Below are 27,481 nucleotides of genomic sequence, written 5' to 3' on the forward strand. Positions count from 1 at the left end.
AGAATCATTTTAGAGAGAGACAGATTCTAGAGTCATTTTAGAGAGACAGATTCTAGTCATTTTAGAGAGACAGATTCTAGAGTCATTTTAGAGAGAGACAGATTCTAGAGTCTTTTAGAGAGACAGATTCTAGAGAGTCATTTTAGAGAGACAGATTCTAGAGAGTCATTTTAGAGAGACAGATTCTAGAGAGTCATTTTGTCATATACACAACTGAAGTATGAATCCTCTTCCAAACAGTCTTATATCCCATGTTTAAAAGTCCTCAACTCTTCTTCTTCCTCCAAATGGTCTGTACACAACACAGATACAAAATAAAAGTCATTTTTTTCTCATTTCCCAAACAGCCACATGTCCAGTCAGAACCCTCAGAACAGATGGTCAACTCCATACAAATAGAATGAATAGAACAGAACTCCTTCTACATTCTGTAATCAACTCCTTCCATTCTACACAGTCAGTATGTAACCCATGCACACATGGCACAAATCTTGGCTATCACATCATCACAAATGTGTTCTTTTTGTTCTTGCTGCCGTTCTGTTCCATAGATCCACATACTATTATGTGATTTATATATCAATAAACCAATACATTCTTCTGTCTATTGATCCTCAGTGTCTGTCCAACGTCTTCTCCCTCCTTCACATATAGAATCCTATGGAATCCACTTTTAGAATTCACTTTGGAGCGTCCAGGGAAGCAGGGGGAGTAGGGATTTAATCCTTGGGGGTTCCCCCTTCCTCCCCTCCTCCCCTTTCACCCCCCCCCCCCCCCCCCCCCCCATTCCTCACCCTGGCAGTGTCCTGAACCTGTCCTCCTTTCACCCCCCCCCCCCCCCCCATTCCTCACCCTGGCAGTGTCCTGAACCTGTCCTCCTTTCCTCCACCTTTCCTTTTTATCCCACCCACCCCCCTCTCCTCGTGGTTTACCACCCTCTTCTGGTGGTTTACCACCCTCTCCTTTCCATCCATCTTTACAGGTCCAAACGGAATGCCCCAAAATAACTTGATGAATCCTCCGCATGGACCATGGAGGGGGACGAGACAGAGACAAAGAGTTCATCCCCGGCCCTGAGCTCAAACAGCCCTCCCTGGTACACAGAGTGGAGGGCGTACTCCGCGTCTGGGGCCCAGCACTTGGTTCCTACACCCTTCAGCAGCTGGATGGGTCTCAGGTAGGACGTCTTCTTGTATACACACTGGACCAGCTGGTGACTGGTTGTATGTTGGTCCCCTTCATTAAGGGATGGGTAGCGGAAGTACACCTGCGGATGGAGGGAGAGTGGGATGGATGGAGGGAGAGAGAAAGAGATAGAGAGTGGGAGGAACAAATAGAGAGGGAGACAGAGAGGGAGGCAGGGAGGGAGAGAGTAATGGAGGGAGGAGGCAGGCAGGGAGGGAGTAATGGAGGGAGGAGGCAGGCAGGGAGGGAGAGAGTAATGGAGGGAGGAGGCAGGCAGGGAGGGAGTAATGGAGGGAGGAGGCAGGCAGGCAGGGAGGGAGTAATGGAGGGAGGATGCAGGCAGGGAGGGAGTAATGGAGGGAGGAGGCAGACAGGGAGGGAGAGAGTAATGGAGGGAGGAGGAAGGCAGGGAGGGAGTAATGGAGGGAGGAGGCAGACAGGGAGGGAGAGAGTAATGGAGGGAGGAGGCAGGCAGGGAGGGAGGGAGTAATGGAGGGAGGAGGCAGGCAGGGAGGGAGGGAGTAATGGAGGGAGGAGGCAGGCAGGGAGGGAGTAATGGAGGGAGGAGGCAGGCAGGGAGGGAGAGAGTAATGGAGGGAGGAGGCAGGCAGGGAGGGAGAGAGTAATGGAGGGAGGAGGCAGGCAGGGAGGGAGAGAGTAATGGAGGGAGGAGGCAGGCAGGGAGGGAGGGAGTAATGGAGGAAGGAGGCAGGCAGGGAGGGAGGGAGTAATCGAGGAAGGAGGCAGGCAGGCAGGGAGAGAGGGAATAATGGAGGTAGGAGGCAGGCAGGGAGGGAGGGAGGGAGGGAGTAATGGAGGAAGGAGGCAGGCAGGGAGGGAGTAATGGAGGTAGGAGGCAGGCAGAGAGGGAGGGAGGGAATAATGTAGGGAGGAGGCAGGCAGGGAGGGAGGGAGGGAGTAATGTAGGGAGGAGGCAGGCAGGGAGGGCGGGAGGGAGGTAGGAGGCAGGCAGGGAGGGAGGGAGGGAATAATGTAGGGAGGAGGCAGGCAGGGAGGGAGGGAGGGAGTAATGTAGGGAGGAGGCAGGCAGGGAGGGCGGGAGGGAGTAATGTAGGGAGGAGGCAGGCAGGGAGGGAGGGAGGGAGTAATGGAGGTAGGAGGCAGGCAGGGAGGGAGGGAGTAATGGAGGGAGGAGGCAGGCAGGGAGGGAGAGAGTAATGGAGGGAGGAGGCAGGCAGGGAGGGAGTAATGGAGGTAGGAGGCAGGCAGGGAGGGAGGGAGTAATGGAGGTAGGAGGCAGGCAGGGAGGGAGGGAGTAATGGAGGGAGGAGGCAGGCAGGCAGGCAGGGAGTAATGGAGGTAGGAGGCAGGCAGGCAGGGAGGGAGTAATGGAGGTAGGAGGCAGGCAGGCAGGGAGGGAGTAATGGAGGTAGGAGGCAGGCAGGCAGGCAGGGAGGGAGTAATGGAGGGAGGAGGCAGGCAGGGAGGGAGTGAGTAATGGAGGGAGGAGGCAGGGAGGGAGGGAGGCAAGAATGGAGGGAGGGAGGGAGGGAGTAATGGAGGTAGGAGGCAGGCAGGCAGTTAGGGAGGGAGTAATGGAGGGAGGATGCAGGCAGGGAGGGAGGGAGTAATGGAGGTAGGAGGCAGGGAGGGAGGGAGGGAATAATGGAGGTAGGAGGCAGGCAGGGAGGGAGTAATGGAGGTAGGAGGCAGGCAGGCAGGCAGGGAGTAATGGAGGTAGGAGGCAGGCAGGCAGGGAGGGAGTAATGGAGGTAGGAGGCAGGCAGGCAGGGAGGGAGTAATGGAGGTAGGAGGCAGGCAGGCAGGCAGGGAGGGAGTAATGGAGGGAGGAGGCAGGCAGGGAGGGAGTGAGTAATGGAGGGAGGAGGCAGGGAGGGAGGGAGGCAAGAATGGAGGGAGGGAGGGAGGGAGGGAGTAATGGAGGAAGGAGGCAGGCAGGGAGGGAGGGATAGCGGTACAGAGTGAAAGGAGAGGTAGAGATTTAATTGAATGGTACTTGATTGATGTCTAGAAGAGAAATTGCTTTGCCACAGGCTTGTATGAACATCCAAAACATGTATTAGAAGTCATGAAAATAACAGTGTAAGGGCTAAATTCAATCCGTAGCGCTGAAGACATGCACTACAGAGCGATATAAATTTAAAGGCCATGTTCCCGTGTCAGTGGAGAAGTCAACATTGTATTCACCAATACATTTCAACCCTGCTATAGCTCTGAGTGATATGGATTGAATCGAGCTCTGAGTCTGAAAACATTAGCCTACCTGTGAGTACAGGTAGTACCGCCCATCCTGGGGCACACGCAGCCTCCCATTGGCTAAGGTCATGTTGTGAAGATGGGCTCCAAAGCTCTGATTGGCCCAGGAACGGATGGCGTGGCGACATGATTGGTGGAGGTCAGGCTGGGGGGTGAGGTACGAAGGAGACCCTGTTGAGGGAGAGAGAGAGACAGAGAGAGACAGAGAGAGAGAGACAGAGAGAGAGAGAGAGAGAGAGACAGAGAGAGACAGAGAGAGAGACAGAGGGAGAGAGAGAGAGAGATGACAAATGGAGAACAGAGAACAGAGACAGAGTTGTGTGTGGGAGGAATAAAGGGGAAGGGGGAGAGGTGGAGGGAAGAAGAAACATGGGCAGCGGGAGAGACAAAGAGGAGAAAATGAAGGGAGGGAGAGAAGGAAGGAGAGGTAGAAAATAAAGGAGCACGGGAGGGTTAAGCAAACAGAAAAGTCACATTCCAGCAGGAAGATCAATATCAAATAAGCATGGGCATGTTTCTCAAATCCTATTTCCAATGTAGTGCACTACTTTTGACTAGAGGCCTATTGGTTCTGGTTAAAAGTAGTGCACTACATAGGGAATAGGGCGCCATTCAGGACAAAAATGTGTCTTTAATTTGAACGAACTGATTCCTAATGTTCCTATTAGTTTAACCACACACACACACACACACACACACACACACACACACACACACACACACACACACACACACACACACACACACACACACACACACACACACGAAGAGCAGATATCCTCTGGAAGTTCCAGAATGTTCTATTCTCTCATATATCCAGTATTCTCTCTTCGTATCCAGTATTCTCTCTTCATATCCAGTATTCTCTCTCATATATCCAGTATTCTCTCTTCATATCCAGTATTCTCTCTCATATATCCAGTATTCTCTCTTTGTATCCAGTATTCTCTCTCATATATCCAGTATTCTCTCTTCGTATCCAGTATTCTCTCTCATATATCCAGTATTCTCTCTTTGTATCCAGTATTCTCTCTCATATATCCAGTATTCTCTCTCATATATCCAGTATTCTCTCTCATATATCCAGTAGTCTCTCTTCGTATCCAGTATTCTCTCTTCGTATCCAGTATTCTCTCATCATATCCAGCATTCTCTCTTCGTATCCAGTATTCTCTCTTCATATCCAGTATTCTCTCTTCATATCCAGTATTCTCTCTCATATATCCAGTATTCTCTCTCATATATCCATTATTCTCTCTCATATATCCAGTATTCTCTCTCATATATCCAGTATTCTCTCTTCATATCCAGTATTCTCTCTTCGTATCCAGTATTCTCTCTTCGTATCCGGTATTCTCTCTCATATATCCAGTATTCTCTCTTTGTATCCAGTATTCTCTCTTCATATCCACTATTCTCTCTCATATATCCAGTATTCTCTCTCATATATCTAGTATTCTCTCTCATATATCCAGTATTCTCTCTTCATATCCAGTATTCTCTCTTCGTATCCAGTATTCTCTCTTCGTATCCAGTATTCTCTCTTCGTATCCAGTATTCTCTCTTCATATCCAGTATTCTCTCTTCATATCCAGTATTCTTTCTTCGTATCCGGTATTCTCTCTCATATATCCAGTATTCTCTCTCATATATCCAGTATTCTCTCTTCGTATCCAGTATTCTCTCTTCGTATCCAGTATTCTCTCTTCATATTCAGTATTCTCTCTTCATATCCAGTATTCTCTCTTCGTATCCAGTATTCTCTCTTCGTATCCAGTATTCTCTCTTTGTATCCAGTATTCTCTCTTCGTATCCAGTATTCTCTCTTCGTATCCAGTATTCTCTCTTCATATCCAGTATTCTCTCTCATATATCCAGTATTCTCTCTTCGTATCCAGTATTCTCTCTTCGTATCCAGTATTCTCTCTTCATATCCAGTATTCTCTCATCATATCCAGTATTCTCTCTTCGTATCCAGTATTCTCTCTTCGTATCCAGTATTCTCTCTTCATATTCAGTATTCTCTCATCATATCCAGTATTCTCTCTTCATATCCAGTATTCTCTCTTCATATCCAGTATTCTCTCTTCATATCCAGTTTTCTCTCTCATATATCCAGTTTTCTCTCTTCATATCCAGTATTCTCTCTCATATATCCAGTATTCTCTCTTCGTATCCAGTATTCTCTCTTCGTATCCAGTATTCTCTCTTCATATCCAGTTTTCTCTCTCATATATCCAGTTTTCTCTCTTCATATCCAGTATTCTCTCTTCGTATCCAGTATTCTCTCTTCGTATCCAGTATTCTCTCTTCATATCCAGTATTCTCTCTTCGTATCCAGTATTCTCTCTTTGTATCCAGTATTCTCTCTTCGTATCCAGTATTCTCTCTTCGTATCCAGTATTCTCTCTTCATATTCAGTATTCTCTCTTCATATCCAGTATTCTCTCATCATATCCAGTATTCTCTCTTCATATCCAGTATTCTCTCTTCGTATCCAGTAGTCTCTCTTCATATCCAGTATTCTCTCTTCGTATCCAGTATTCTCTCTTCATATCCAGTATTCTCTATTCACATCCAGTATTCTCTCTTCATATCCAGTATTCTCTCTTCATTTCCAGTATTCTCTCTTCGTATCCGGTATTCTCTCTCATATATCCAGTATTCTCTCTTCGTATCCAGTATTCTCTCTTCGTATCCAGTATTCTCTCTTCGTATCCAGTATTCTCTCTTCATATCCAGTATTCTCTCTTCATATCCAGTTCTCTCTCATATATTCAGTTTTCTCTCTTCATATCCAGTATTCTCTCTTCATATCCAGTAATCTCTCTTCATATCCAGTATTCTCTCTCATATATCCAGTATTCTCTCTTCATATCCAGTATTCTCTCTTCATATCCAGTATTCTCTCTCATATATCCAGTATTCTCTCTTTGTATCCAGTATTCTCTCTTCATATCCAGTATTCTCTCTTCATATCCAGTATTCTCTCTCATATATCCAGTATTCTCTCTTCATATCCAGTATTCTCTCTTCGTATCCAGTAGTCTCTCTTCATATCCAGTATTCTCTCTTCGTATCCAGTATTCTCTCTTCGTATCCAGTATTCTCTCTTCATATCCAGTATTCTCTCTTCATATCCAGTATTCTCTCTTCATATCCAGTATTCTCTCTTCGTATCCAGTATTCTCTCTTCGTATCCAGTATTCTCTCTTCGTATCCAGTATTCTCTCTTCATATCCAGTATTCTCTCTTCATATCCAGTAGTCTCTCTTCATATCCAGTATTCTCTCTTCATATCCAGTATTCTCTCTTCGTATCCAGTATTCTCTCTTTGTATCCAGTATTCTCTTTTCATATCCAGTATTCTCTCTTTGTATCCAGTATTCTCTCTCATATATCCAGTATTCTCTCTTCATATCCAGTATTCTCTCTCATATATCCAGTTTTCTCTCTTCATATCCAGTATTCTCTCTTCATATCCAGTATTCTCTCTCATATATCCAGTATTCTCTCTTCATATCCAGTATTCTCTCTTCATATCCAGTATTCTCTCTCATATATCCAGTATTCTCTCTTTGTATCCAGTATTCTCTCTTCATATCCAGTATTCTCTCTTCATATCCAGTATTCTCTCTTCGCATCCAGTATTCTCTCTTCATATCCAGTATTCTCTCTCATATATCCAGTATTCTCTCTTCATATCCAGTATTCTCTCTTCGTATCCAGTAGTCTCTCTTCATATCCAGTATTCTCTCTTCGTATCCAGTATTCTCTCTTCGTATCCAGTATTCTCTCTTCATATCCAGTATTCTCTCTTCATATCCAGTATTCTCTCTTCGTATCCAGTATTCTCTCTTCGTATCCAGTATTCTCTCTTCGTATCCAGTATTCTCTCTTTGTATCCAGTATTCTCTTTTCATATCCAGTATTCTCTCTTTGTATCCAGTATTCTCTCTCATATATCCAGTATTCTCTCTTCATATCCAGTATTCTCTCTCATATATCCAGTATTCTCTCTTCGTATCCAGTATTCTCTCTTCATATCCAGTATTCTCTCTCATATATCCAGTATTCTCTCTTCATATCCAGTATTCTCTCTTCGTATCCAGTAGTCTCTCTTCATATCCAGTATTCTCTCTCATATATCCAGTATTCTCTCTTCATATCCAGTATTCTCTCTTCATATCCAGTAGTCTCTCTTCATATCCAGTATTCTCTCTTCGTATCCAGTAGTCTCTCTTCATATCCAGTATTCTCTCTTCGTATCCAGTATTCTCTCTTCGTATCCAGTATTCTCTCTTTGTATCCAGTATTCTCTCTTCATATCCAGTATTCTCTCTTCGTATCCAGTATTCTCTCTTTGTATCCAGTATTCTCTCTTCATATCCAGTAGTCTCTCTTCATATCCAGTATTCTCTCTTCGTATCCAGTATTCTCTCTTCGTATCCAGTATTCTCTCTTCGTATCCAGTAGTCTCTCTTCATATCCAGTATTCTCTCTTCGTATCCAGTATTCTCTCTTTGTATCCAGTATTCTCTCTTCATATCCAGTATTCTCTCTTCGTATCCAGTATTCTCTCTTTGTATCCAGTATTCTCTCTTCATATCCAGTATTCTCTCTTCGTATCCAGTATTCTCTCTTCGTATCCAGTATTCTCTCTTCGTATCCAGTAGTCTCTCTTCGTATCCAGTAGTCTCTCTTCATATCCAGTATTCTCTCTTCGTATCCAGTATTCTCTCTTTGTATCCAGTATTCTCTCTTCATATCCAGTATTCTCTCTTCGTATCCAGTATTCTCTCTCATATGTCCAGTATTCTCTCTCATATATCCAGTATTGTATATTCGTATCCAGTATTCTCTCTCATTGTAACACCCTGACCATAGTTTGCTTTGTATGTTTCTATGTTTTGGTTGGTCAGGGTGTGATCTGAGTGGGCATTCTATGTTGGATGTCTTGTTTGTCTATTTCTATGTCTGGCCTGATATGGTTCTCAATCAGAGGCAGGTGTTAGTCAATGTCTCTGATTGGGAGCCATATTTAGGTAGCCTGGGTTTCACTGTGTGTTTGTGGGTGATTGTTCCTGTCTCAGTGTTTGTTGTCACCAGATAGGCTGTTTAGGGTTTCTCGTTACGTTTATTGTTTTTGTTAGTTTATTCATGTATAGTGTCTTTATATATTAAAGAACCATGAATAGAAACCACCCTGCATTTTGGTCCGCCTCTCCTTCACCTAAAGAAAGCCGTTACACTCATATATCCAGTATTCTCTCTTCCTATCCAGTATTCTATCTTCATATCCAGTATTCTCTCTTCGTATCCAGTATTCTCTCTTCGTATCCAGTATTCTCTCTTCGTATCCAGTATTCTCTCTTCATATCCAGTATTCTCTCTTCATATCCAGTATTCTCTCTTCGTATCCAGTATTCTCTCTTCATATCCAGTATTCTCTCTTCGTATCCAGTATTCTCTCTCATATATCCAGTATTCTCTCTTCGTATCCAGTATTCTCTCTTCATATCCAGTATTCTCTCTTCATATCCAGTATTCTCTCTTCGTATCCAGTATTCTCTCTCATATATCCAGTATTCTCTCTTCATATCCAGTATTCTCTCTTCATATCCAGTATTCTCTCTTCGTATCCAGTATTCTCTCTCATATATCCAGTATTCTCTCTTCGTATCCAGTATTCTCTCTTCATATCCAATATTCTCTCTTCGTATCCAGTATTCTCTCTTCGTATCCAGTATTCTCTCTTCGTATCCAGTATTCTCTCTTCGTATCCAGTATTCTCTCTCATATATCCAGTATTCTCTCTTCATATCCAGTATTCTCTCTTCGTATCCAGTATTCTCTCTCATATATCCAGTATTCTCTCTTCGTATCCAGTATTCTCTCTTCATATCCAGTATTCTCTCTTCGTATCCAGTATTCTCTCTTCGTATCCAGTATTCTCTCTTCGTATCCAGTATTCTCTCTCATATATCCAGTATTCTCTCTTCGTATCCAGTATTCTCTCTTCATATCCAGTATTCTCTCTTCGTATCCAGTATTCTCTCTTCATATCCAGTTTAACAAGGGTAATTTAATATCCCATCTATTGTCTATAAAACCTGATGATTATGTCTCTGAAGAACTAAATCCTACTGGACAGTGCTAGGCGATGACATACGCACGTGTGTACACGCATGTACACGTGTTTTGTGTGTGTGTGTGTGTGTGTGTGTGTGTGTGTGTGTGTGTGTGTGTGTGTGTGTGTGTGTGTGTGTGTGTGTGTGTGTGTGTGTGTGTGTGTGTGTGTGTGTGTGTGTGTGTGTGTGTGTCCCTTCCTCTTTCTCACAGCTATGATTCCTGTAATGTCAGTCATAGTCTTTTAACTGGCCTGGAATTAACTTCCTTACTGCCTCACAAGGAGATCCAGGAGTATCTTCAATATAGGAAACTTTCCCAGATCAGTTATTTCCTTATGGGAAAAGCAGGTGAATGATTGAGTCCTTTGCTTCCTGTCTACTGACTACCCACTGGGTACAGACGTCAGTTCAACGTCTAGTTTTGATTTACGTTTGGTTGAGTTGTCAACTAACGTGAATTCAATGTGAAAGCAACAAAACATTTAGCTGGATTTTGGTTGATTACTTTTTAAAAAACAATCTGGTCAGTTTTCCACTTTGATTCAACATTATCATTGAATTTGTTTGTTGAAATGACGTGGAAACAACGTTGATTCAACCAGTTTTTGCCCAGTGGGTTTTGACTAACAGAGGCCGTGGCCTGAGAGAGAGAGCGATGTACCCTTGGTTATTGTTGCTACTGTTGTCCCGTTGACCATTTTGAATCTTATTATTTTCATATTGTAAATATCCAAAGTAAGCTTTGGCCATATGTACATTGTTACATCTTGCCAATAAATCAAATGTAATTGAATTGAAATTGAGAGAGAGAGAGAGCTGATGGTAATAACACCATAACACTAGTCAAACCTGCCTACGCCCTGCTGTATACACACAATAAACTGATACTGTACACACACACACACACACTGATACTGCACAGATAGACACACAAACATATTCTTAATAAACTCTGCTGAAAGAACTCTGGCCAACAAACAATAATTATCTTTTTGGAATCTTGATTGACCTGTTCTCTCTTTCTATCTCTCCCTCTTTCTTTCTATCTCTCTTTCTCTCTCTCTTTCTATCTCTCCCTCTTTCTTTCTATCTCTCTTTCTCTCTCTCTATCTATCCCTCTTTCTTTCTATCCCTCTTTCTTTCTATCTCTCTTTCTATCTATCTATCTTTCTATCTCTCTTTCTCTCTCTCTTTCTATCTATCCCTCTTTCTTTCTATCTCTCTTTCTCTCTCTCCCTCTTTCTTTCTATCTCTCTATCTATCTATCTTTCTTTCTCTCTTTCTATCTCTCTTTCTCTTTATTTTTCTTTCATTCTTTATTTATATTTTTCTGTCTCTCTCTCTCACACACAAACAAACAAACACACTCTGCTCACCTTGAGCACTGCTGTCTCTGAGGGTCAGGTGGGCTGATGGACGCTGGGTCACAGAGGTCGCAAACTTTGTTCTATCTCTCCCTCTTCCTTTCTGTCTATCTCTCTTTCTTTCTCTTTATTTTTCTTTCATTCTTTCTTTTTATTTTTCTGTCTCTCTCTCTCACACACACACAAACAAACACACTCTGCTCACCTTGAGCACTGCTGTCTCTGAGGGTCAGGTGGGCTGATGGACGCTGGGTCACAGAGGTCGCAAACTTTGACCCGGAAGTGTTGAAGGTGCGCGGTAACGTTCTCGCTTCTGATAGAGGCGGAGAAATCCGTCATTATTATATCATCCTCATCACCATCATCATAAAAAAAATATGTTTTAGATTCAGAGCCATGATATCTACCATTAGAGTTGTGATTGTTGTCATTGTTTCTAAGAGTCAAGGGTCACGTGTAAGTCAGGCAGGTACATCATGTATGTATTTGTAAAGACAAACATTTTGCTTTAGATATCGTAATCATGATACAGGATCGTCACGTATGTACAGAGTTGTTATTGCTTATGAGTGTCAACCAAAGGTCATACATGTATAGTATGATAGGGGATAGGTGTACCAGTAGAGTTTGAAATGTTGTCATTGTATACGACTGTCAACCAAAGGTCATGCAGATAGACAATTTGAAAGACTGACTCACCCTGAAACGTCTGCTTGGAGATTATGTTCTCGGTTACCTGTAAAATAAACATAAAGATGTCTCATGAAAACAGTTGGCTCATGGACATCAACACCGTCATCACTATCATCGTCAAAATCGTCATCACTACCGTCATCATCATCACGACCATCATCACTACCATCATCATCGTTACCATCACTACCATCATCATCATCACCACCATCATCACCACTACCATCATCACCATCATCACTACCACCATCATCATCACTACCACCATCATCACTACCATCATCACCATCATCACTACCACCATCATCATCACTACCACCATCATCACTACCATCATCATCACCACTACCATCATCATCACTACCACCATCATCACTACCATCATCACCATCATCATCACTACCATCATCATCATCACTACCATCATCATCACCACTACCATCATCATCCACTATCATCATCATCATCATCATCATCATCATCACTACCATCATCATCATCACTATCATCACCATCATCACTATCATCATCACCACCATCATCCCCATCACTACCATCATCATCATCATCATCATCATCACCATCACTACCGTCATCATCATCACTACCATCATCACTACCATCATCATCGTTACCATCATCATCACCATCACTACCATCATCATCATCACTACCATCATCACCACAACCATCATCACCATCATCACTACCATCATCATCATCACAACCATCATCACCATCATCATCACTACCACCATCATCATCACTACCACCATCATCACTACTATCATCACCATCATCATCACTACCATCATCATCACCACAACCATCAACATCATCACTACCATCATCATCATCACTACCATCATCATCATCACTACCATCATCATCATCATCACTACCATCACCGTCACCATCATCACCACTACCACCATCATCATCATCATCATCATCATCACTACCAACATCATCATCATCACTGTCACCATCATCACTACCATCATCATCATCATCACTACCATCATCATCACCATCACTACCATCATCACTAACATCATCACTAACATCATCATCACTACCATCATCATCATCACCACTACCATCATCATCATCACTACCATCATCATCACCATCACTACCATCATCACTAACATCATCACTAACATCATCATCACTACCATCATCATCATCACCACTACCATCATCATCATCACTACCATCATCACTAACATCATCATCATCACTACCATCATCATCATCACCACTACCATCATCACCGTCACCATCATCACTACCATCATCATCATCACCATCACAACCATCACCATCACTGTCACCATCATCACTACCATCATCATCATCATCATCATCACTACCATCATCATCATCATTACTACCATCATCATCATCATCATCACTACCATCATCATCATCACCATCACAACCATCACCATCATCACTACCATCATTACCATCATCATCATCATCATCATCACTACCATCATCATCATCATCATCATCATCATTAAACCATTATCATCACTACCATTATAATCATCATCACTACCATCATCATGATCAACACAACCATCATCATTATCATCACTACCATTATCAGCATCATCGTCATCATCACTACCATCATCATCATCACTACCATTATCATCATCATCACTACCATCATCATCATCACCATTAGCATCACTACCATCATCGTCACTAGCACTATAATCATCACTATCAGTTACATGCTCTAGTTTAGTTTCTCCCTGATACCATTTCTCTGGCATGTACTGTAGTCTTGACTTCCTCAAGTTAAAAACACTTAGAAAGTTAAGCTGTCATCTCATAACATAACACAATGAATCTCTCCCTCTCTCGCTTTATCACTCACTCACTCTCACACTCCATCCATCCTGCTCACATCTCTGTTTAATCTCTCTCTCCCATCCCTCACTCCTTTGACGGAACACTTCAACCAGAACACCTGGGTTCTGCTGCTTTCTCTCTCTCTCTCTCTCTCTCTCTCTCTCTCTCTCTCTCTCTCTCTCTCTCTCTCTCTCTCTCTCTCTCTCTCTCTCTCTCTCTCTCTCTCTCTCTCTCTCTCTCTCTCTCTCTCTCTCTCTCTCTCTCTCTCTCTCTCTCTCTCTACTTCTCTTTCTCTACCTCTCTCTCTACCTCTCTCTCTACCTCTCTCTTGACCTCTCTCTTGACCTCTACCTTTCTCTCTCTCTACCGCTCTCTCTCTACCTCTCTACCTCTCTCTCTCTAACTCTACCTCTACCTCTACGTCTCTATACCTCTCGCTCTCTCTACCTCTACCTCTACCCCTCTCTCTCTCTCTACCTCTACCCCTCTCTCTACTTCTCTACCTCTACCTCTCTCTTGACCTCTACCTTTCTCTCTCTCTACCGCTCTCTCTCTACCTCTCTCTCTCTAACTCTACCTCTACGTCTCTATACCTCTCGCTCTCTCTCTCTCTCCCTCATTCTGTTCTTCCTCATGCTAGTCTGCCCCACCCCCTTGCTGAGTCGTATCGATGGTCTGTTTCTTGGCAGTGTTCTGCTTCCGAACCTCCACCATACCCTGAGCCAGCTGCTCGACCCAACGTGCTGCTCGACCCAACGTGCTGCTCGACTCAATGTGCTGCTCGACTCAACGTGCTGCTCAACCCAACGTGCTGCTCAACCCAACGTGCTGCTCAACCCAAGAGCTCAGTGTGTATGTGCGTCCACCCACCCATGTGTATGACTTAGGGAGAGCCTAAGCAGAGAAACAGAGAGACTGAGTGGTTGAACGCTTGGCTGAACAAAGCAAAGCCAGCCAGGCCCCAAGGCTACCCTCCTCAACCCCAGGTTCCACTGCTCCTCAGAGCAGAACATTGCCAGCACATGGCTTCAATGGAGAAAATAAAGTAAAGTAGTGTTTCAGACTCACCACAGTATTCAGCAGAGTAGTGTGTGTGTGTGTGTGTGTGTGTGTGTGTGTGTGTGTGTGTGTGTGTGTGTGTGTGTGTGTAGTGTACTCCGTGTGTGTGTGAAGTGTACTCTGTGTGTGTGTGTAGTGTACTCAGTGAGTGTGTGTGTGTGTGTGTGTGTAGTGTACTCGGTGTGTGTAGTGTACTCGGTGTGTGTGTGTGTGTGTAGTGTACTCTGTGTGTGTGTATAGTGCACTCAGTGTGTGTAGTGTACTCAGTGTGTGTAGTGTACTATGTGTGTGTGTTGTGTATTCAGTGTGTGTGTGTAGTGTAGTGTACTGTGTGTGGTGTACTCAGGGTGTAGTATGGTGTACTCAGTGTGTAGTGTAGTGTACTCAGTGTGTAGTATGGTGTACTCAGTGTGTGTAGTGTGGTGTACTCAGTGTGTAGTGTAGTGTAGTGTACTCAGTGTGTAGTGTAGTGTACTCAGTGTGTGTAGTGGGTGTAATCAGTGTGTAGTGTAGTGTAGTGTAGTGCACTCAGTGTGTAGTGTAATGTGGTGTAGTGTACTCGGTGTGTAGTGTGGTGTACTCAGTGTGTAGTGTAGTGTAGTGTACTCAGTGTGTAGTGTAGTGTACTCAGTGTGTGTAGTGGGTGTAATCCGTGTATAGTGTGGTGTAGTGTAGTGTACTCAGTGTGTAGTGTTGTGTAGTGTACTCAGTCTGTAGTGTGGTGTGGTGTACTCAGTGTGTAGTGTAGTGTAGTGTACTCAGTGTGTAGTGTGGTGTGGTGTACTCGTAGTGTGGTGTAGTGTAATGTGGTGTAGTGTACTCGGTGTGTAGTGTAGTGTACTCAGTGTGTAGTGTTGTGTAGTGTACTCAGTGTGTAGTGTGGTGTGGTGTACTCGTAGTGTAGTGTAGTGTAATGTGGTGTAGTGTACTCGGTGTGTAGTGTAGTGTACTCAGTGTGTAGTGTTGTGTAGTGTAGTGTACTCAGTGTGTAGTGTGGTGTGGTGTACTCAGTGTGTAGTGTAGTATAGTGTAATGTGGTGTAGTGTACTCGGTGTGTAGTGTAGTGTACTCAATGTGTAGTGTGGTGTGGTGTAATCAGTGTGTAGTGTAGTGTAGTGCACTCAGTGTGTAGTGTGGTGTACTCCGTGTGTAGTGTTGTGTAGTGTAGTGTACTCCGTGTGTAGTGTAGTGTGGTGTACTCAGTGTGTAGTGTGGTGTGGTGTAATCAGTGTGTAGTGTAGTGTACTCTGTGTGTAGTGTAGTGTAGTGTGGTGTACTCAGTGTGTAGTGTAGCGTGGTGTACTCAGTGTGTAGTGTAGTGTAGTGTAGTGTGGTGTACTCAGTGTGTAGTGTACTGTACTCAGTGTGTAGTGTAGTGTAGTGTGGTGTACTTAGTGTGTAGTGTAGTGTGGTGTACCCAGTGTGTAGTGTAGTGTAGTGTGGTGTACTCAGTGTGTAGTGTACTGTACTCAGTGTGTAGTGTAGTGTAGTGTGGTGTACTTAGTGTGTAGTGTAGTGTGGTGTACTCAGTGTGTAGTGTGGTGTACTCAGTGTGTAGTGTAGTGTGGTGTAATCAGTGTGTAGTGTGGTGTAATCAGTGTCTAGTGTGGTGTGGTGTAATCAGTGTGTAGTGTACTGTACTCAGTGTGTAGTGTAGTGTAGTGTACTCAGTGTCTAGTGTAGTGTGGTGTAATCAGTGTGTAGTGTAGTGTGGTGGAATCAGTGTGTAGTGTAGTGTACTCAGTGTCTAGTGTAGTGTGGTGTAATCAGTGTGTAGTGTAGTGTACTCAGTGTATGTAGTGTGGTGTATCCAGTGTGTGTAGTGTACTCAGTGTGTAGTGTGGTGTAGTGTAGTGTAGTCAGTGTGTAGTGTAGTGTGGTGTAATCCGTGTGTAGTGTAGTGTACTCTGTGGGGAGTTTCCTGGAATTTGCCCACCTGGAAGCAATCATCTTCGAGGTCATGACAGTGCCTCTCAGTCTCGCGCCACCGAAATACTTCCCCCGGTAAACGAACCATGGAACCATTGAGAGCAACACTGACCTAAGACATAGTTAACATTTCTGACGTCTCAAGTTGCCCGTCAGGTGATACTTGTTATAGTGTATGTCTAATTTTATGTCTTACAATGAGGAAAGTCATTTGCTTTCACACTGCAGTTTTGGTTTATAGCACTGAGAGCAAAAAGCTGTGTTCTAGATGTGATGAAGGTCAAAGTTAAGAGATTTGATAACAACTATAAGAGTAACACCCCCAGCTGCACAAACAACAACAAACAGACTAAGTCTTCAACCTTTCACCCTTTCTAGAGGCCCTTGTAAAACACACAGAGTCCCGCAGAGAAAGAACAGAGAAACAAAGGTCCCCGATTCTGAAGATGATTCTGTGCAGAAGCCTTCTGGGCCAATAACCAAAGCAATACAAAGTAGGATGTTATGTTATTCATTATGATCTTAAATCCTAAACTGATCCTGGATCAGCAACACTCCTCGTCTGAGACGCTTTGCGAATATGGTCGCTGATCTCAGAAAGAGATTACGGAGTCTGGATTTAATGAACATTCTTATAAGACGTTTTCTAAATGTGCCCTTTGCATGCACCTCAGAATTTTCTTAAGAACTTTTATGTGGTTTTTCTTTTTATGACGGTTCTTCTCGTCAAAATAGTTTTTTTTAGTGAATCCATGCCCCAGTTACTAACTGGAAAAGTGAGCGAAGGAGGAGGGGACAGGGAGAGGGAAAGACAAGTATGCACATGAAGGAGTATTACTCTGGGAGTTTAGCTGGGGCTGGAAATACAATACTATAATATATGTGTGTGTGTGTGTGTGTGTGTGTGTGTGTGTGTGTGTGTGCAGGTTTGGACCAGTTTTACCTCTGTATGGCATGAAAAGGGAAACGTATCTTACTATAATCTACTCTAAGAAGTTACTGTTCCCCCTGTTCTTTCAGCAGGGTTTATAATTAATAAGTAACTTATACCTCCTTTAAGAGACAGATATAGAAATATGATAGATAAAATGGACATGGTCTGAGGGCTATACAGACACAGAACCCTATCTAGTATTATGGCTCTGCTAAACTGAAGCGTTACTGGATCAACAATAGAAATGTATAGGTCATTTCAGATTGAGACGCCATGAACGTTCACCGTGAACGCAGTCTCCACTAAAGCGGGAACTTTGCCTTTAAATTTAAATCACGCTGTAAACCTGAACTTCCGCGTACGGATTGAATAGAGCCCGTAGACTAGTTAAAGTTACTTATCCCCCCCCCCCGTTCTATAAGCAGGCGCTATAATTAATGAGTACTTTTAAAGCTGGAATCCACAGCGGTGAAACGGCCACGTCCGTTTGCGATACGACAACAACAACGACGTTACTTCAATAGAGCGGCAGCATATAATTATTTTTTCTTCTTCTCCCCGAACCTGCATTTTTCTTCTTCTCCCCGAACCTGCATACTCATGTCAATCAAACAAAAACAACATCAAATGCGCCTGGGGCGTCCAGTGGCACCTATCGTGGATCTCAGCTTTAAAAGACAGCTGGAAATAGAGGAAGTGTCTGAGTGATACACATTTCTGTGTTTATGGCACGGACAGGGAATCTGATCTAGTTCGAATCTACTTTACGAGGTTACTGTGTCTTTCTTTCGGCAGGACCGATGATTTAATAATTCATTTATACCCTTCCTTTATTTTTTATTTATCCTTTATTTAACAAGACAAGTCAGTTAAGAACAAATTCTTATTTACAATGACAGCCTCCTGTAGGAGGTAGAAATATATTAGACAGAATGGACACGGTCTGAGAATGTACAACATTGAGAGTGAGATCTAGTCTAAAATCTACTTTAAGAAGTTAATGTTTCTCTCTTTCAGCAACATTTAATAGGTACCTCCATTAGGCATAGTAGATACCGTCTGGGATTGAGTTCAGGAATACTTTACTTTATCTCTATAGTAGACAGAATGGACATAGTAGATACCATCTGGGATTGAGTTCAGGAATACTTTACTTTATCTCTGTCTGTCTTTCAGCAGTGGTGATGATTTAATAATTAACTTATACCCTCCTTTAGGAGGTAGAAATATAGTAGACAGAATGGACACGGTCTGAGATTGACTGTACGGCATTGAGAGTGGGAGGGAAACCTATCTAGTCTAACATTTACACCAAGAAGATACTGTTTTTCTCTATCTTTCTTTCAGTAACTTATACTGTACCTACTAGACACAGAAATGCAATAGAATTATTTAATTTAAAGATGCACAAGGCAGAAATCGCTCCGACATTTCTTGGTTGCTAAATTTCTTATAGTTCTCCTAAATTAATTTATTTTATGACATAACAAGCAAGTGTAGTGTAGAGAGTCCTTGTGCCATCTAAACCGCTGTGAAATATATTTTTCATAACAATTTTTTTTTGTATTTTCACTTGTTTGAAGCTGGTGTAGAAAACTGAAAGTAAAAGAGGCAAAAACTAAACTTAAAACAGGACGCATAGAAATAGAGCACATAGAACAGTTCTACCGTTTCTTAGACTTGTTTTCAATGAGAATAACATATCCATAACTCACATTTCTATGTGACACTTTACCTGGCCTAAAAGGTCTATGACACACAACTGACTAGTCACAGAGAACGAAGGAGAACAAATAGAGAGTGTGGGGGAAAAAAGAGAAGAGGACAGAGAAGAGAGAGAGAGATTGTGTTTGTTTTTTATAGATTGGTGACAGTTTCCATTCAACCTGCCTGAAAACGACCATATTCACACACAAACATAGAATAATTCACAGCCTCAAAGATCTGAGACCAATTATATCATTATATTTCTACAACCTCAGCGTCACAAACACACATTGGCATCGCCTCATTGGGGACTTTTTCCGTGGATGTGTGTGCGTGTGTGCCTGTGTAACGCTCTGTCGAGCAGGACAGATCCCAAGCGTAGATATATACCATGCCTGTCTGACTGTCTCATGATGATAACCACTGTACTGGAGTTTCCAGTCCTCTGTATACTTCTCCTACATGATGCTACTGAAGCTCTCTTTACAATAGGCACACTACAGTGCCTTGCGAAAGTATTCGGCCCCCTTGAACTTTGCGACCTTTTGCCACATTTCAGGCTTCAAACATAAATATATAAAACTGTATTTTTTGGTGAAGAATCAACAACAAGTGGGACACAATCATGAAGTGGAAAGACATTTATTGGATATTTCAAACTTTTTTAACAAATCAAAAACTGAAAAATTGGGCGTGCAAAATTATTCAGCCCCTTTACTTTCAGTGCAGCAAACTCTCTCCAGAAGTTCAGTGAGGATCTCTGAATGATCCAATGTTGACCTAAATGACTAATGATGATAAATACAATCCACCTGTGTGTAATCAAGTCTCCGTATAAATGCACCTGCACTGTGATAGTCTCAGAGGTCCGTTAAAAGCGCAGAGAGCATCATGAAGAACAAGGAACACACCAGGCAGGTCCGAGATACTGTTGTGAAGAAGTTTAAAGTCGGATTTGGATACAAAAAGATTTCCCAAGCTTTAAACATCCCAAGGAGCACTGTGCAAGCGATAATATTGAAATGGAAGGAGTATCAGACCACTGCAAATCTACCAAGACCTGGCCGTCCCTCTAAACTTTCAGCTCATACGAGGAGAAGACTGATCAGAGATGCAGCCAAGAGGCCCATGATCACTCTGGATGAACTGCAGAGATCTACAGCTGAGGTGGGAGACTCTGTCCATAGGACAACAATCAGTCGTATATTGCACAAATCTGGCCTTTATGGAAGAGTGGCAAGAAGAAAGCCATTTCTTAAAGATATCCATAAAAAGTGTCGTTTAAAGTTTGCCACAAGCCACCTGGGAGACACACCAAACATGTGGAAGTAGGTGCTCTGGTCAGATGAAACCAAAATTGAACTTTTTGGCAACAATGCAAAACGTTATGTTTGGCGTAAAAGCAACACAGCTGAACACACCATCCCCACTGTCAAACATGGTGGTGGCAGCATCATGGTTTGGGCCTGCTTTTCTTCAGCAGGGACAGGGAAGATGGTTAAAATTGATGGGAAGATGGATGGAGCCAAATACAGGACCATTCTGGAAGAAAACCTGATGGAGTCTGCAAAAGACCTGAGACTGGGACAGAGATTTGTCTTCCAACAAGACAATGATCCAAAACATAAAGCAAAATCTACAATGGAATGGTTCAAAAATAAACATATCCAGGTGTTAGAATGGCCAAGTCAAAGTCCAGACCTGAATCCAATCGAGAATCTGTGGAAAGAACTGAAAACTGCTGTTCACAAATGCTCTCCATCCAACCTCACTGAGCTCGAGCTGTTTTGCAAGGAGGAATGGGAAAAAATGTCAGTCTCTCGATGTGCAAAACTGATAGAGACATACCCCAAGCGACTTACAGCTGTAATCGCAGCAAAAGGTGGCGCTACAAAGTATTAACTTAAGGGGGCTGAATAATTTTGCACGCCCAATTTTTAAGTTTTTGATTTGTTAAAAAAGTTTGAAATATCCAATAAATGTCGTTCCACTTCATGATTGTGTCCCACTTGTTGTTGATTCTTCACAAAAAAATACAGTTTTATATCTTTATGTTTGAAGCCTGAAATGTGGCAAAAGGTCGCAAAGTTCAAGGGGGCCGAATACTTTCGCAAGGCACTGTATATATTATAAGCACCCCATGCAACGATCAAGCTACCCCTTAGACACCTCAGTGAAAAATGTCTGGTCCCTCCACTGTCTACAGTAGGTAGATAACTGAAATGTCTGGTCCCTCCACTGTCTACAGTAGGTAGATAACTACCATGTCTGGTACCTCCACTGTCTACAGTAGGTAGATAACTACCATGTCTGGTACCTCCACTGTCTACAGTAGGTAGATAACTGAAATGCCTGGTACCTCCACTGCCTGCATTAATATCACCAAAACAGATGACTAAAGGACCTGGATTTAAACCTTTGTTCAACCAGTAGCTTTGATCGGTTGGTTTCATTTGACTGAAAACCCTGTGAGTATAGCTGTGCCATAGCAATGTGTTTGGAAAGGTACACTAGAATATGTAGTGATGCGTTTAAACTTTAAACTTCAACAGATTGGCATTGTCAATCTATCGAGAGTCTTTTCATTCTTACTTGGGGAACTATCTTACATCCTATCCTCCATTGTTTGTAGTTGTGTGAGGTATGTCCTAAGAAACTGACAAGTCTCCTAAATTACTCATCGTTGTGAGTTATATCACATTGGCAGACATTCGTTGGCTTGTCCAGCAGCCTGTGTGTGTGTCTGTGCGTGTGCGTGTGCATTTGTGTGTGTGTTTGTGTGTTGTGTGTGTGTGTGTGTTTATCTGTCCAGCAGTCAGACTTCACAATGGGTAGTTTGTATTGCTATGGGGGATGAATAAAACCACATGCTCAGTCACTCAAGAATAAGACAGATGATCTTCGTTCGAGAGTCTCATATCAGAGAGACTTGATTAGCTGCCATATTATATGCTTTAGAAAAAAACGTGGCTGTCTGAATCTATGGATTTAGAACTCAGTGGTTTCTCCATGCAGCGTCATGATTCGAACGACGGGGGCCTCGTGCAAGTCCGAAGGCAGAGTGGTGTGCTTCCTCATAAACAACCACTCGCAGCTTTCAGTGTGAAGGAAAACTGATCCTTTTGCTCACCTGCATACCTTTATCTACCAAGAGAGTTCTCATCCATAATCCACTGTCCACACCCCACCACAAGCCAACACTACTTTGGCACTCAACGCACTGTATGGGACCATAAACAAACAGGATACCGCTTGTCAAGAGGCCGCCTTTGTAGTGGGAGGAGACTTTAACACAGGGAGACTTAAAACCATTCTACCTCACTTCTGCCAACATGTTCCTGCCAACATGCTCCTGCCAACATGTTCCTGCCAACATGCTCCTGCCAACATGCTCCTGCCAACATGTTCCTGCCAACATGCTCCTGCCAACATGCTCCTGCCAACATGTTCTTGCCAACATGCTCCTGCCAACATGCTCCTGCCAACATGCTCCTGCCTACATGCTCCTGCCAACATGTTCTTGCCAATATGCTCCTGCCAACATGTTTCTGCCAACATGCTCCTGCCAACATGCTCCTGCCAACTTGCTCCTGCCAACATGCTCCTGCCAACATGCTTCTGCCAACATGCTCCTGCCAACATGCTCCTGCCAACATGTTCCTGCCAACATGCTCCTGCCAACATGTTCCTGCCAACATGCTTCTGCCAACATGCTCCTGCCAACATGTTTCTGCCAACATGTTCCTGCCAACATGTTCCTGCCAACATGTTTCTGCCAACATGTTCCTGCCAACATGTTCCTGCCAACATGCTTCTGCCAACATGCTCCTGCCAACATGTACCTGCCAACATGCTCCTGCCAACATGTTTCTGCCAACATGCTCCTGCCAACATGCTCCTGCCAACATGTTCCTGCCAACATGCTCCTGCCAACATGTTCCTGCCAACATGTTCCTGCCAACATGTTTCTGCCAACATGCTCCTGCCAACATGTTCCTGCCAACATGTTTCTGCCAACATGCTCCTGCCAACATGCTCCTGCCAATATGCTCCTGCCAACATGCTCCTGCCAACATGCTCCTGCCAACATGTTCCTGCCAACATGCTCCTGCCAACATGTTCCTGCCAACATGTTTCTGCCAACATGTTCCTGCCAACATGTTCCTGCCAACATGCTCCTGCCTACATGCTCCTGCCAACATGTTTCTGCCAACATGCTCCTGCCAACATGTTCCTGCCAACATGTTCCTGCCAACATGCTACTGCGCCGCAAGGGGTGCTAAAACTCTGGGCCAACTTTATTCCACCTTTGGCAAATCAGACCACGACTCTATCATCCTGCTTCCGGTTTACGCTCCACTCTCCCAGTCTCCTCTGTTTACAGGTCATGGGTCAAGACCTCGTAGCACGCTCCACTCCAAGACTCTTTATTTTCCTCTCCCAGTCTCCTCTGTTTAAGGGTCATGGGTCAAGACCTCGTAGCACGCTCCACTCCAAGACTCTTTATTTTCCTCTCCCAGTCTCCTCTGTTTAAGGGTCATGGGTCAAGACCTCGTTGCAAGCTTCACTCCAAGACTCTTTATTTTCCTCTCCCAGTCTCCTCTGTTTAAGGGTCATGGGTCATGACCTCGTTGCACGCTCCACTCCAAGACTCTTTGTCCTTTTTTCTCTCTTTTGTCTTCTTTCCTCCCTCTTTTTAAAAAAAAGACACAAAGTGCACCAGACAGGTGGCTGACTCCAAACCGGGCAGAACGCAAACCTTGGCCCGGGACGGCAGGAGAGACGAAGGGAGAGCAAAGAGGGGGAGCGGAGGAGGACAGAGGGAGGGATGGAGGGAGAGCAAGGAGGGGGTAGACAATCGACAGTAGACACACAGATGCCTTTGTGAGTTTATGTTTCTGGAAAAAATTTGACCCTCCCGCCCCCCCACCTCTGGCCATCATTCGTTAGTCGTTTTTAGACATTTTTAACCCTGCTGAATAGAGTCCATTTTGTTGGTACGCGTCATGTCCCATACTGCCTGCGTATGAGTGTGTGTGTGTGTGTCTGTCTGCCCTTTGATGGTTTAGATAGTTGAATAATGTATCTACAGTGGCCAGGATCTAGAGACAATGTTTCTACAGTAAGACCCTATGTCTTTCCTTCCTCTCATCCCCGTCTCCTCCTCCTCTCCTCCATCCCCGGGACGAGAGACTACCCAAATGAACCAGCAGTTTAATGAATAGGAGCTAGGATGGTGGAGAGGTGAAAAGAGGAGAGGAATGGAGAGAGGACAAAAAGGGCCATTGAGACTGGACAGTGGAGGTGGAGATGTTTTGATTCTCTGTGAGGTTTAGTGACGGTAAGCTGAGTGGGTCACGTAAAACACACACACAAGGAGCAGAGGAGAGGGGAGGGGGAAGAATGAGATATTAGGATGACTGTGGGTCAGATGAGGAGAGGGGAGGGGGAAGAATGAGATATGAGGATGACTGTGGGTGAGATGGGGGAAGAATGAGATATGAGGATGACTGTGGGTCAGATGAGGAGAGGGGAGGGGGAAGAATGAGATATGAGGATGACTGTGGGTGAGATGGGGGAAGAATGAGATATGAGGATGACTGTGGGTCAGATGAGGAGAGGGGAGGGGGAAGAATGAGATATGAGGATGACTGTGGGTGAGATGGGGGAAGAATGAGATATGAGGATGACTGTGGGTCAGATGAGGAGAGGGGAGGGGGAAGAATGAGATATGAGGATGACTGTGGGTGAGATGAGGAGCAGAGGGGAGGGGAGGAGGGAATAAGAGTGCTATGTATGGTCTCCCTGTCTCTACGGTCGTAATGATAGACTATATCAGGCATGTCAGGTTTCTGAGAGATTAACACTGCATTAATGAAGTAATGTGGCAGTAGACCCTAACCTGTCCTCTTCAAGTAGACCCTAACCTGTCCTCTTCGAGTAGACCCTAACCTGTCCTCTTCAAGTAGACCCTAACCTGTCCTCTTCGAGTAGACCCTAACCTGTCCTCTTCAAGTAGACCCTAACCTGTCCTCTTCAAGTAGACCCTAACCTGTCCTCTTCAAGTAGACCCTAACCTGTCCTCTTCGAGTAGACCCTAACCTGTCCTCTTCGAGTAGACCCTAACCTGTCCTCTTCGAGTAGACCCTAACCTGTCCTCTTCGTGTAGACCCTAACCTGTCCTCTTCGAGTAGACCCTAACCTGTCCTCTTCGAGTAGACCCTAACCTGTCCTCTTCGAGTAGACCCTAACCTGTCCTCTTCAAGTAGACCCTAACCTGTCCTCTTCAAGTAGACCCTAACCTGTCCTCTTCAAGTAGACCCTAACCTGTCCTCTTCAAGTAGACCCTAACCTGTCCTCTTCAAGTAGACCCTAACCTGTCCACTTCAAGTAGACCCTAACCTGTCCTCTTCAAGTAGACCCTAACCTGCCCTCTTCAAGTAGACCCTAACCTGTCCTCTTCGAGTAGACCCTAACCTGTCCTCTTCAAGTAGACCCTAACCTGTCCTCTTCAAGTAGACCCTAACCTGTCCTCTTCAAGTAGACCCTAACCTGTCCTCTTCAAGTAGACCCTAACCTGTCCTCTTCAAGTAGACCCTAACCTGTCCACTTCAAGTAGACCCTAACCTGTCCTCTTCAAGTAGACCCTAACCTGCCCTCTTCAAGTAGACCCTAACCTGTCCTCTTCAAGTAGACCCTAACCTGTCCTCTTCAAGTAGACCCTAACCTGTCCTCTTCGAGTAGACCATAACTTGTCCTCTTCAAGTAGACCCTAACCTGTCCTCTTCAAGTAGACCCTAACCTGTCCTCTTCAAGTAGACCCTAACCTGTCCTCTTCAAGTAGTGTGTGTGTGTGTGTGTGTGTGTGTGTGTGTGTGTGTGTGTGTGTGTGTGTGTGTGTGTGTGTGTGTGTGTGTGTGTGTGTGCAGTGTGTTTATGTGGGTGTGTGTGTGTGTGTGTGTGTGTGTGTGCGCGCAGTGTGTGTGTATATGGGTGTGTGTATGTGGTGTGTGTGTGTGTGTGTGTGTGTGTGTGTGTCTGTGTGTGTGTGGTTGTCCATGTGTTTCACATTAAGATCCTCTGTCTCTGCCAACAGATAATGGACCACAGCCTCTCTCAATTAGCACAATGAGATTTGACGACCTCCCACCGCTAATATATGTCACTGGGAGTGTGTGTGTGTGTGTGTGTTTGTGTGTATGTGGCGGTGGGAGGGAGGGAGGGAGAGGCCCTGCATTATAGCTCTCCAATCTCACTGCAGAATCTGATGTTTGTCCATAAACGTCAAATTTCGAAGGTTAAGTTCAGGCATGAATACAGAATAGTTCGGTTAAGGATTGGGACAAGGTTCTGAGTGGTTAAGTTAAGGGTTAAGGATTGGGACAAGGTTCTGAATGGTTAAGTTAAGGGTTAAGGATTGGGACAAGGTTCTGAGTGTTTAAGTTAAGGGTTAAGGATTGGCACAAGGTTCTGAATGGTTAAGTTAAGGGTTAAGGATTGGGACAAGGTTCTGAATGGTTAAGTTAAGGGTTAAGGATTGGGACAAGGTTCTGAATGGTTAAGTTAAGGGTTAGGTTCTGAATGGTTAAGTTAAGGGTTAAGGATTGGGATACGGTTCTGAATGGTTACGTTAAGGGTTGAGGTTTGGAATGCGGTTCTGAATGGTTAAGTTAACCTCTAGCGACGAGCAATCCCGTATCCGGGAGCGTAATCATAGCCTCAAGCTCATTACCATAACGCAATGTTTCCTATTCATGAAAATCGCAAATGAAATGAAATAAATATATTGAAACACAAGCTTAGCCTTTTGTTAACAACACTGTCATCTCAGATTTTCAAAATATGCTTTAACCAAAGCTACACAAGCATTTGTGTAAGAGTATTGATAGCCTAGCATAGCATTAAGCCTAGCATTCAGCAGGCAACATTTTCACAAAAACAAGAAAAGCATTAAAATAAAATAATTTACCTTTGAAGAACTTCGGATGTTTTCAATGACGAGACTCTTAGTTAGATAGCAAATGTTAATTTTTTCCAAAAATATTATTTGTGTAGCCGAAATAGCTCCGTTTTGTTCATCACGTTTGGCTAAGAAAAAGACCGGAAAATGCAGTCACTTACAACGCCAAACTTTTTTCCAAATTAGCTCCATAATATTGACAGAAACATGGCAAACGTTGTTTAGAATCCATCCTCAAGGTGTTTTTCACATATATATTCGATAATCTATCAGTGGTGGCAGTTGGCTTCTCATCAGAAACAAATGGAAAAATACTGCAGCTGGAGATTACGCAATAATTGCGACGGAGGACACCAAGCGGCCACCTGGTAGATGTAGTCTCTTATGGTCAATCTTCCAATGATATGCCTAC

General features: G+C 43.8%; 1 protein-coding gene across 1 annotated transcript in view; it reads right to left on the bottom strand.

Moving 5' to 3' along the window:
- Nucleotides 1-862: 862 nt before the first annotated feature.
- The window catches only part of LOC110531417 (tumor necrosis factor ligand superfamily member 10), a 53,495-nt gene continuing 26,876 nt past the window's right edge, over nt 863-27,481 (bottom strand). The window contains exons 3-6 of the mRNA XM_036987268.1: nt 11,618-11,654; nt 11,124-11,231; nt 3,431-3,594; nt 863-1,267 (exon numbers count right to left, since the gene is read on the bottom strand). Of these exons, the coding sequence (XP_036843163.1) occupies nt 977-1,267; nt 3,431-3,594; nt 11,124-11,231; nt 11,618-11,654 (600 nt within the window). The 3' untranslated portion in view covers nt 863-976. The remainder of the gene's footprint in view (nt 1,268-3,430; nt 3,595-11,123; nt 11,232-11,617; nt 11,655-27,481) is intronic.

The sequence above is a fragment of the Oncorhynchus mykiss genome, chromosome 9 (genome assembly GCF_013265735.2).
Source record: "Oncorhynchus mykiss isolate Arlee chromosome 9, USDA_OmykA_1.1, whole genome shotgun sequence".
Classification (NCBI taxonomy): domain Eukaryota; kingdom Metazoa; phylum Chordata; class Actinopteri; order Salmoniformes; family Salmonidae; genus Oncorhynchus; species Oncorhynchus mykiss.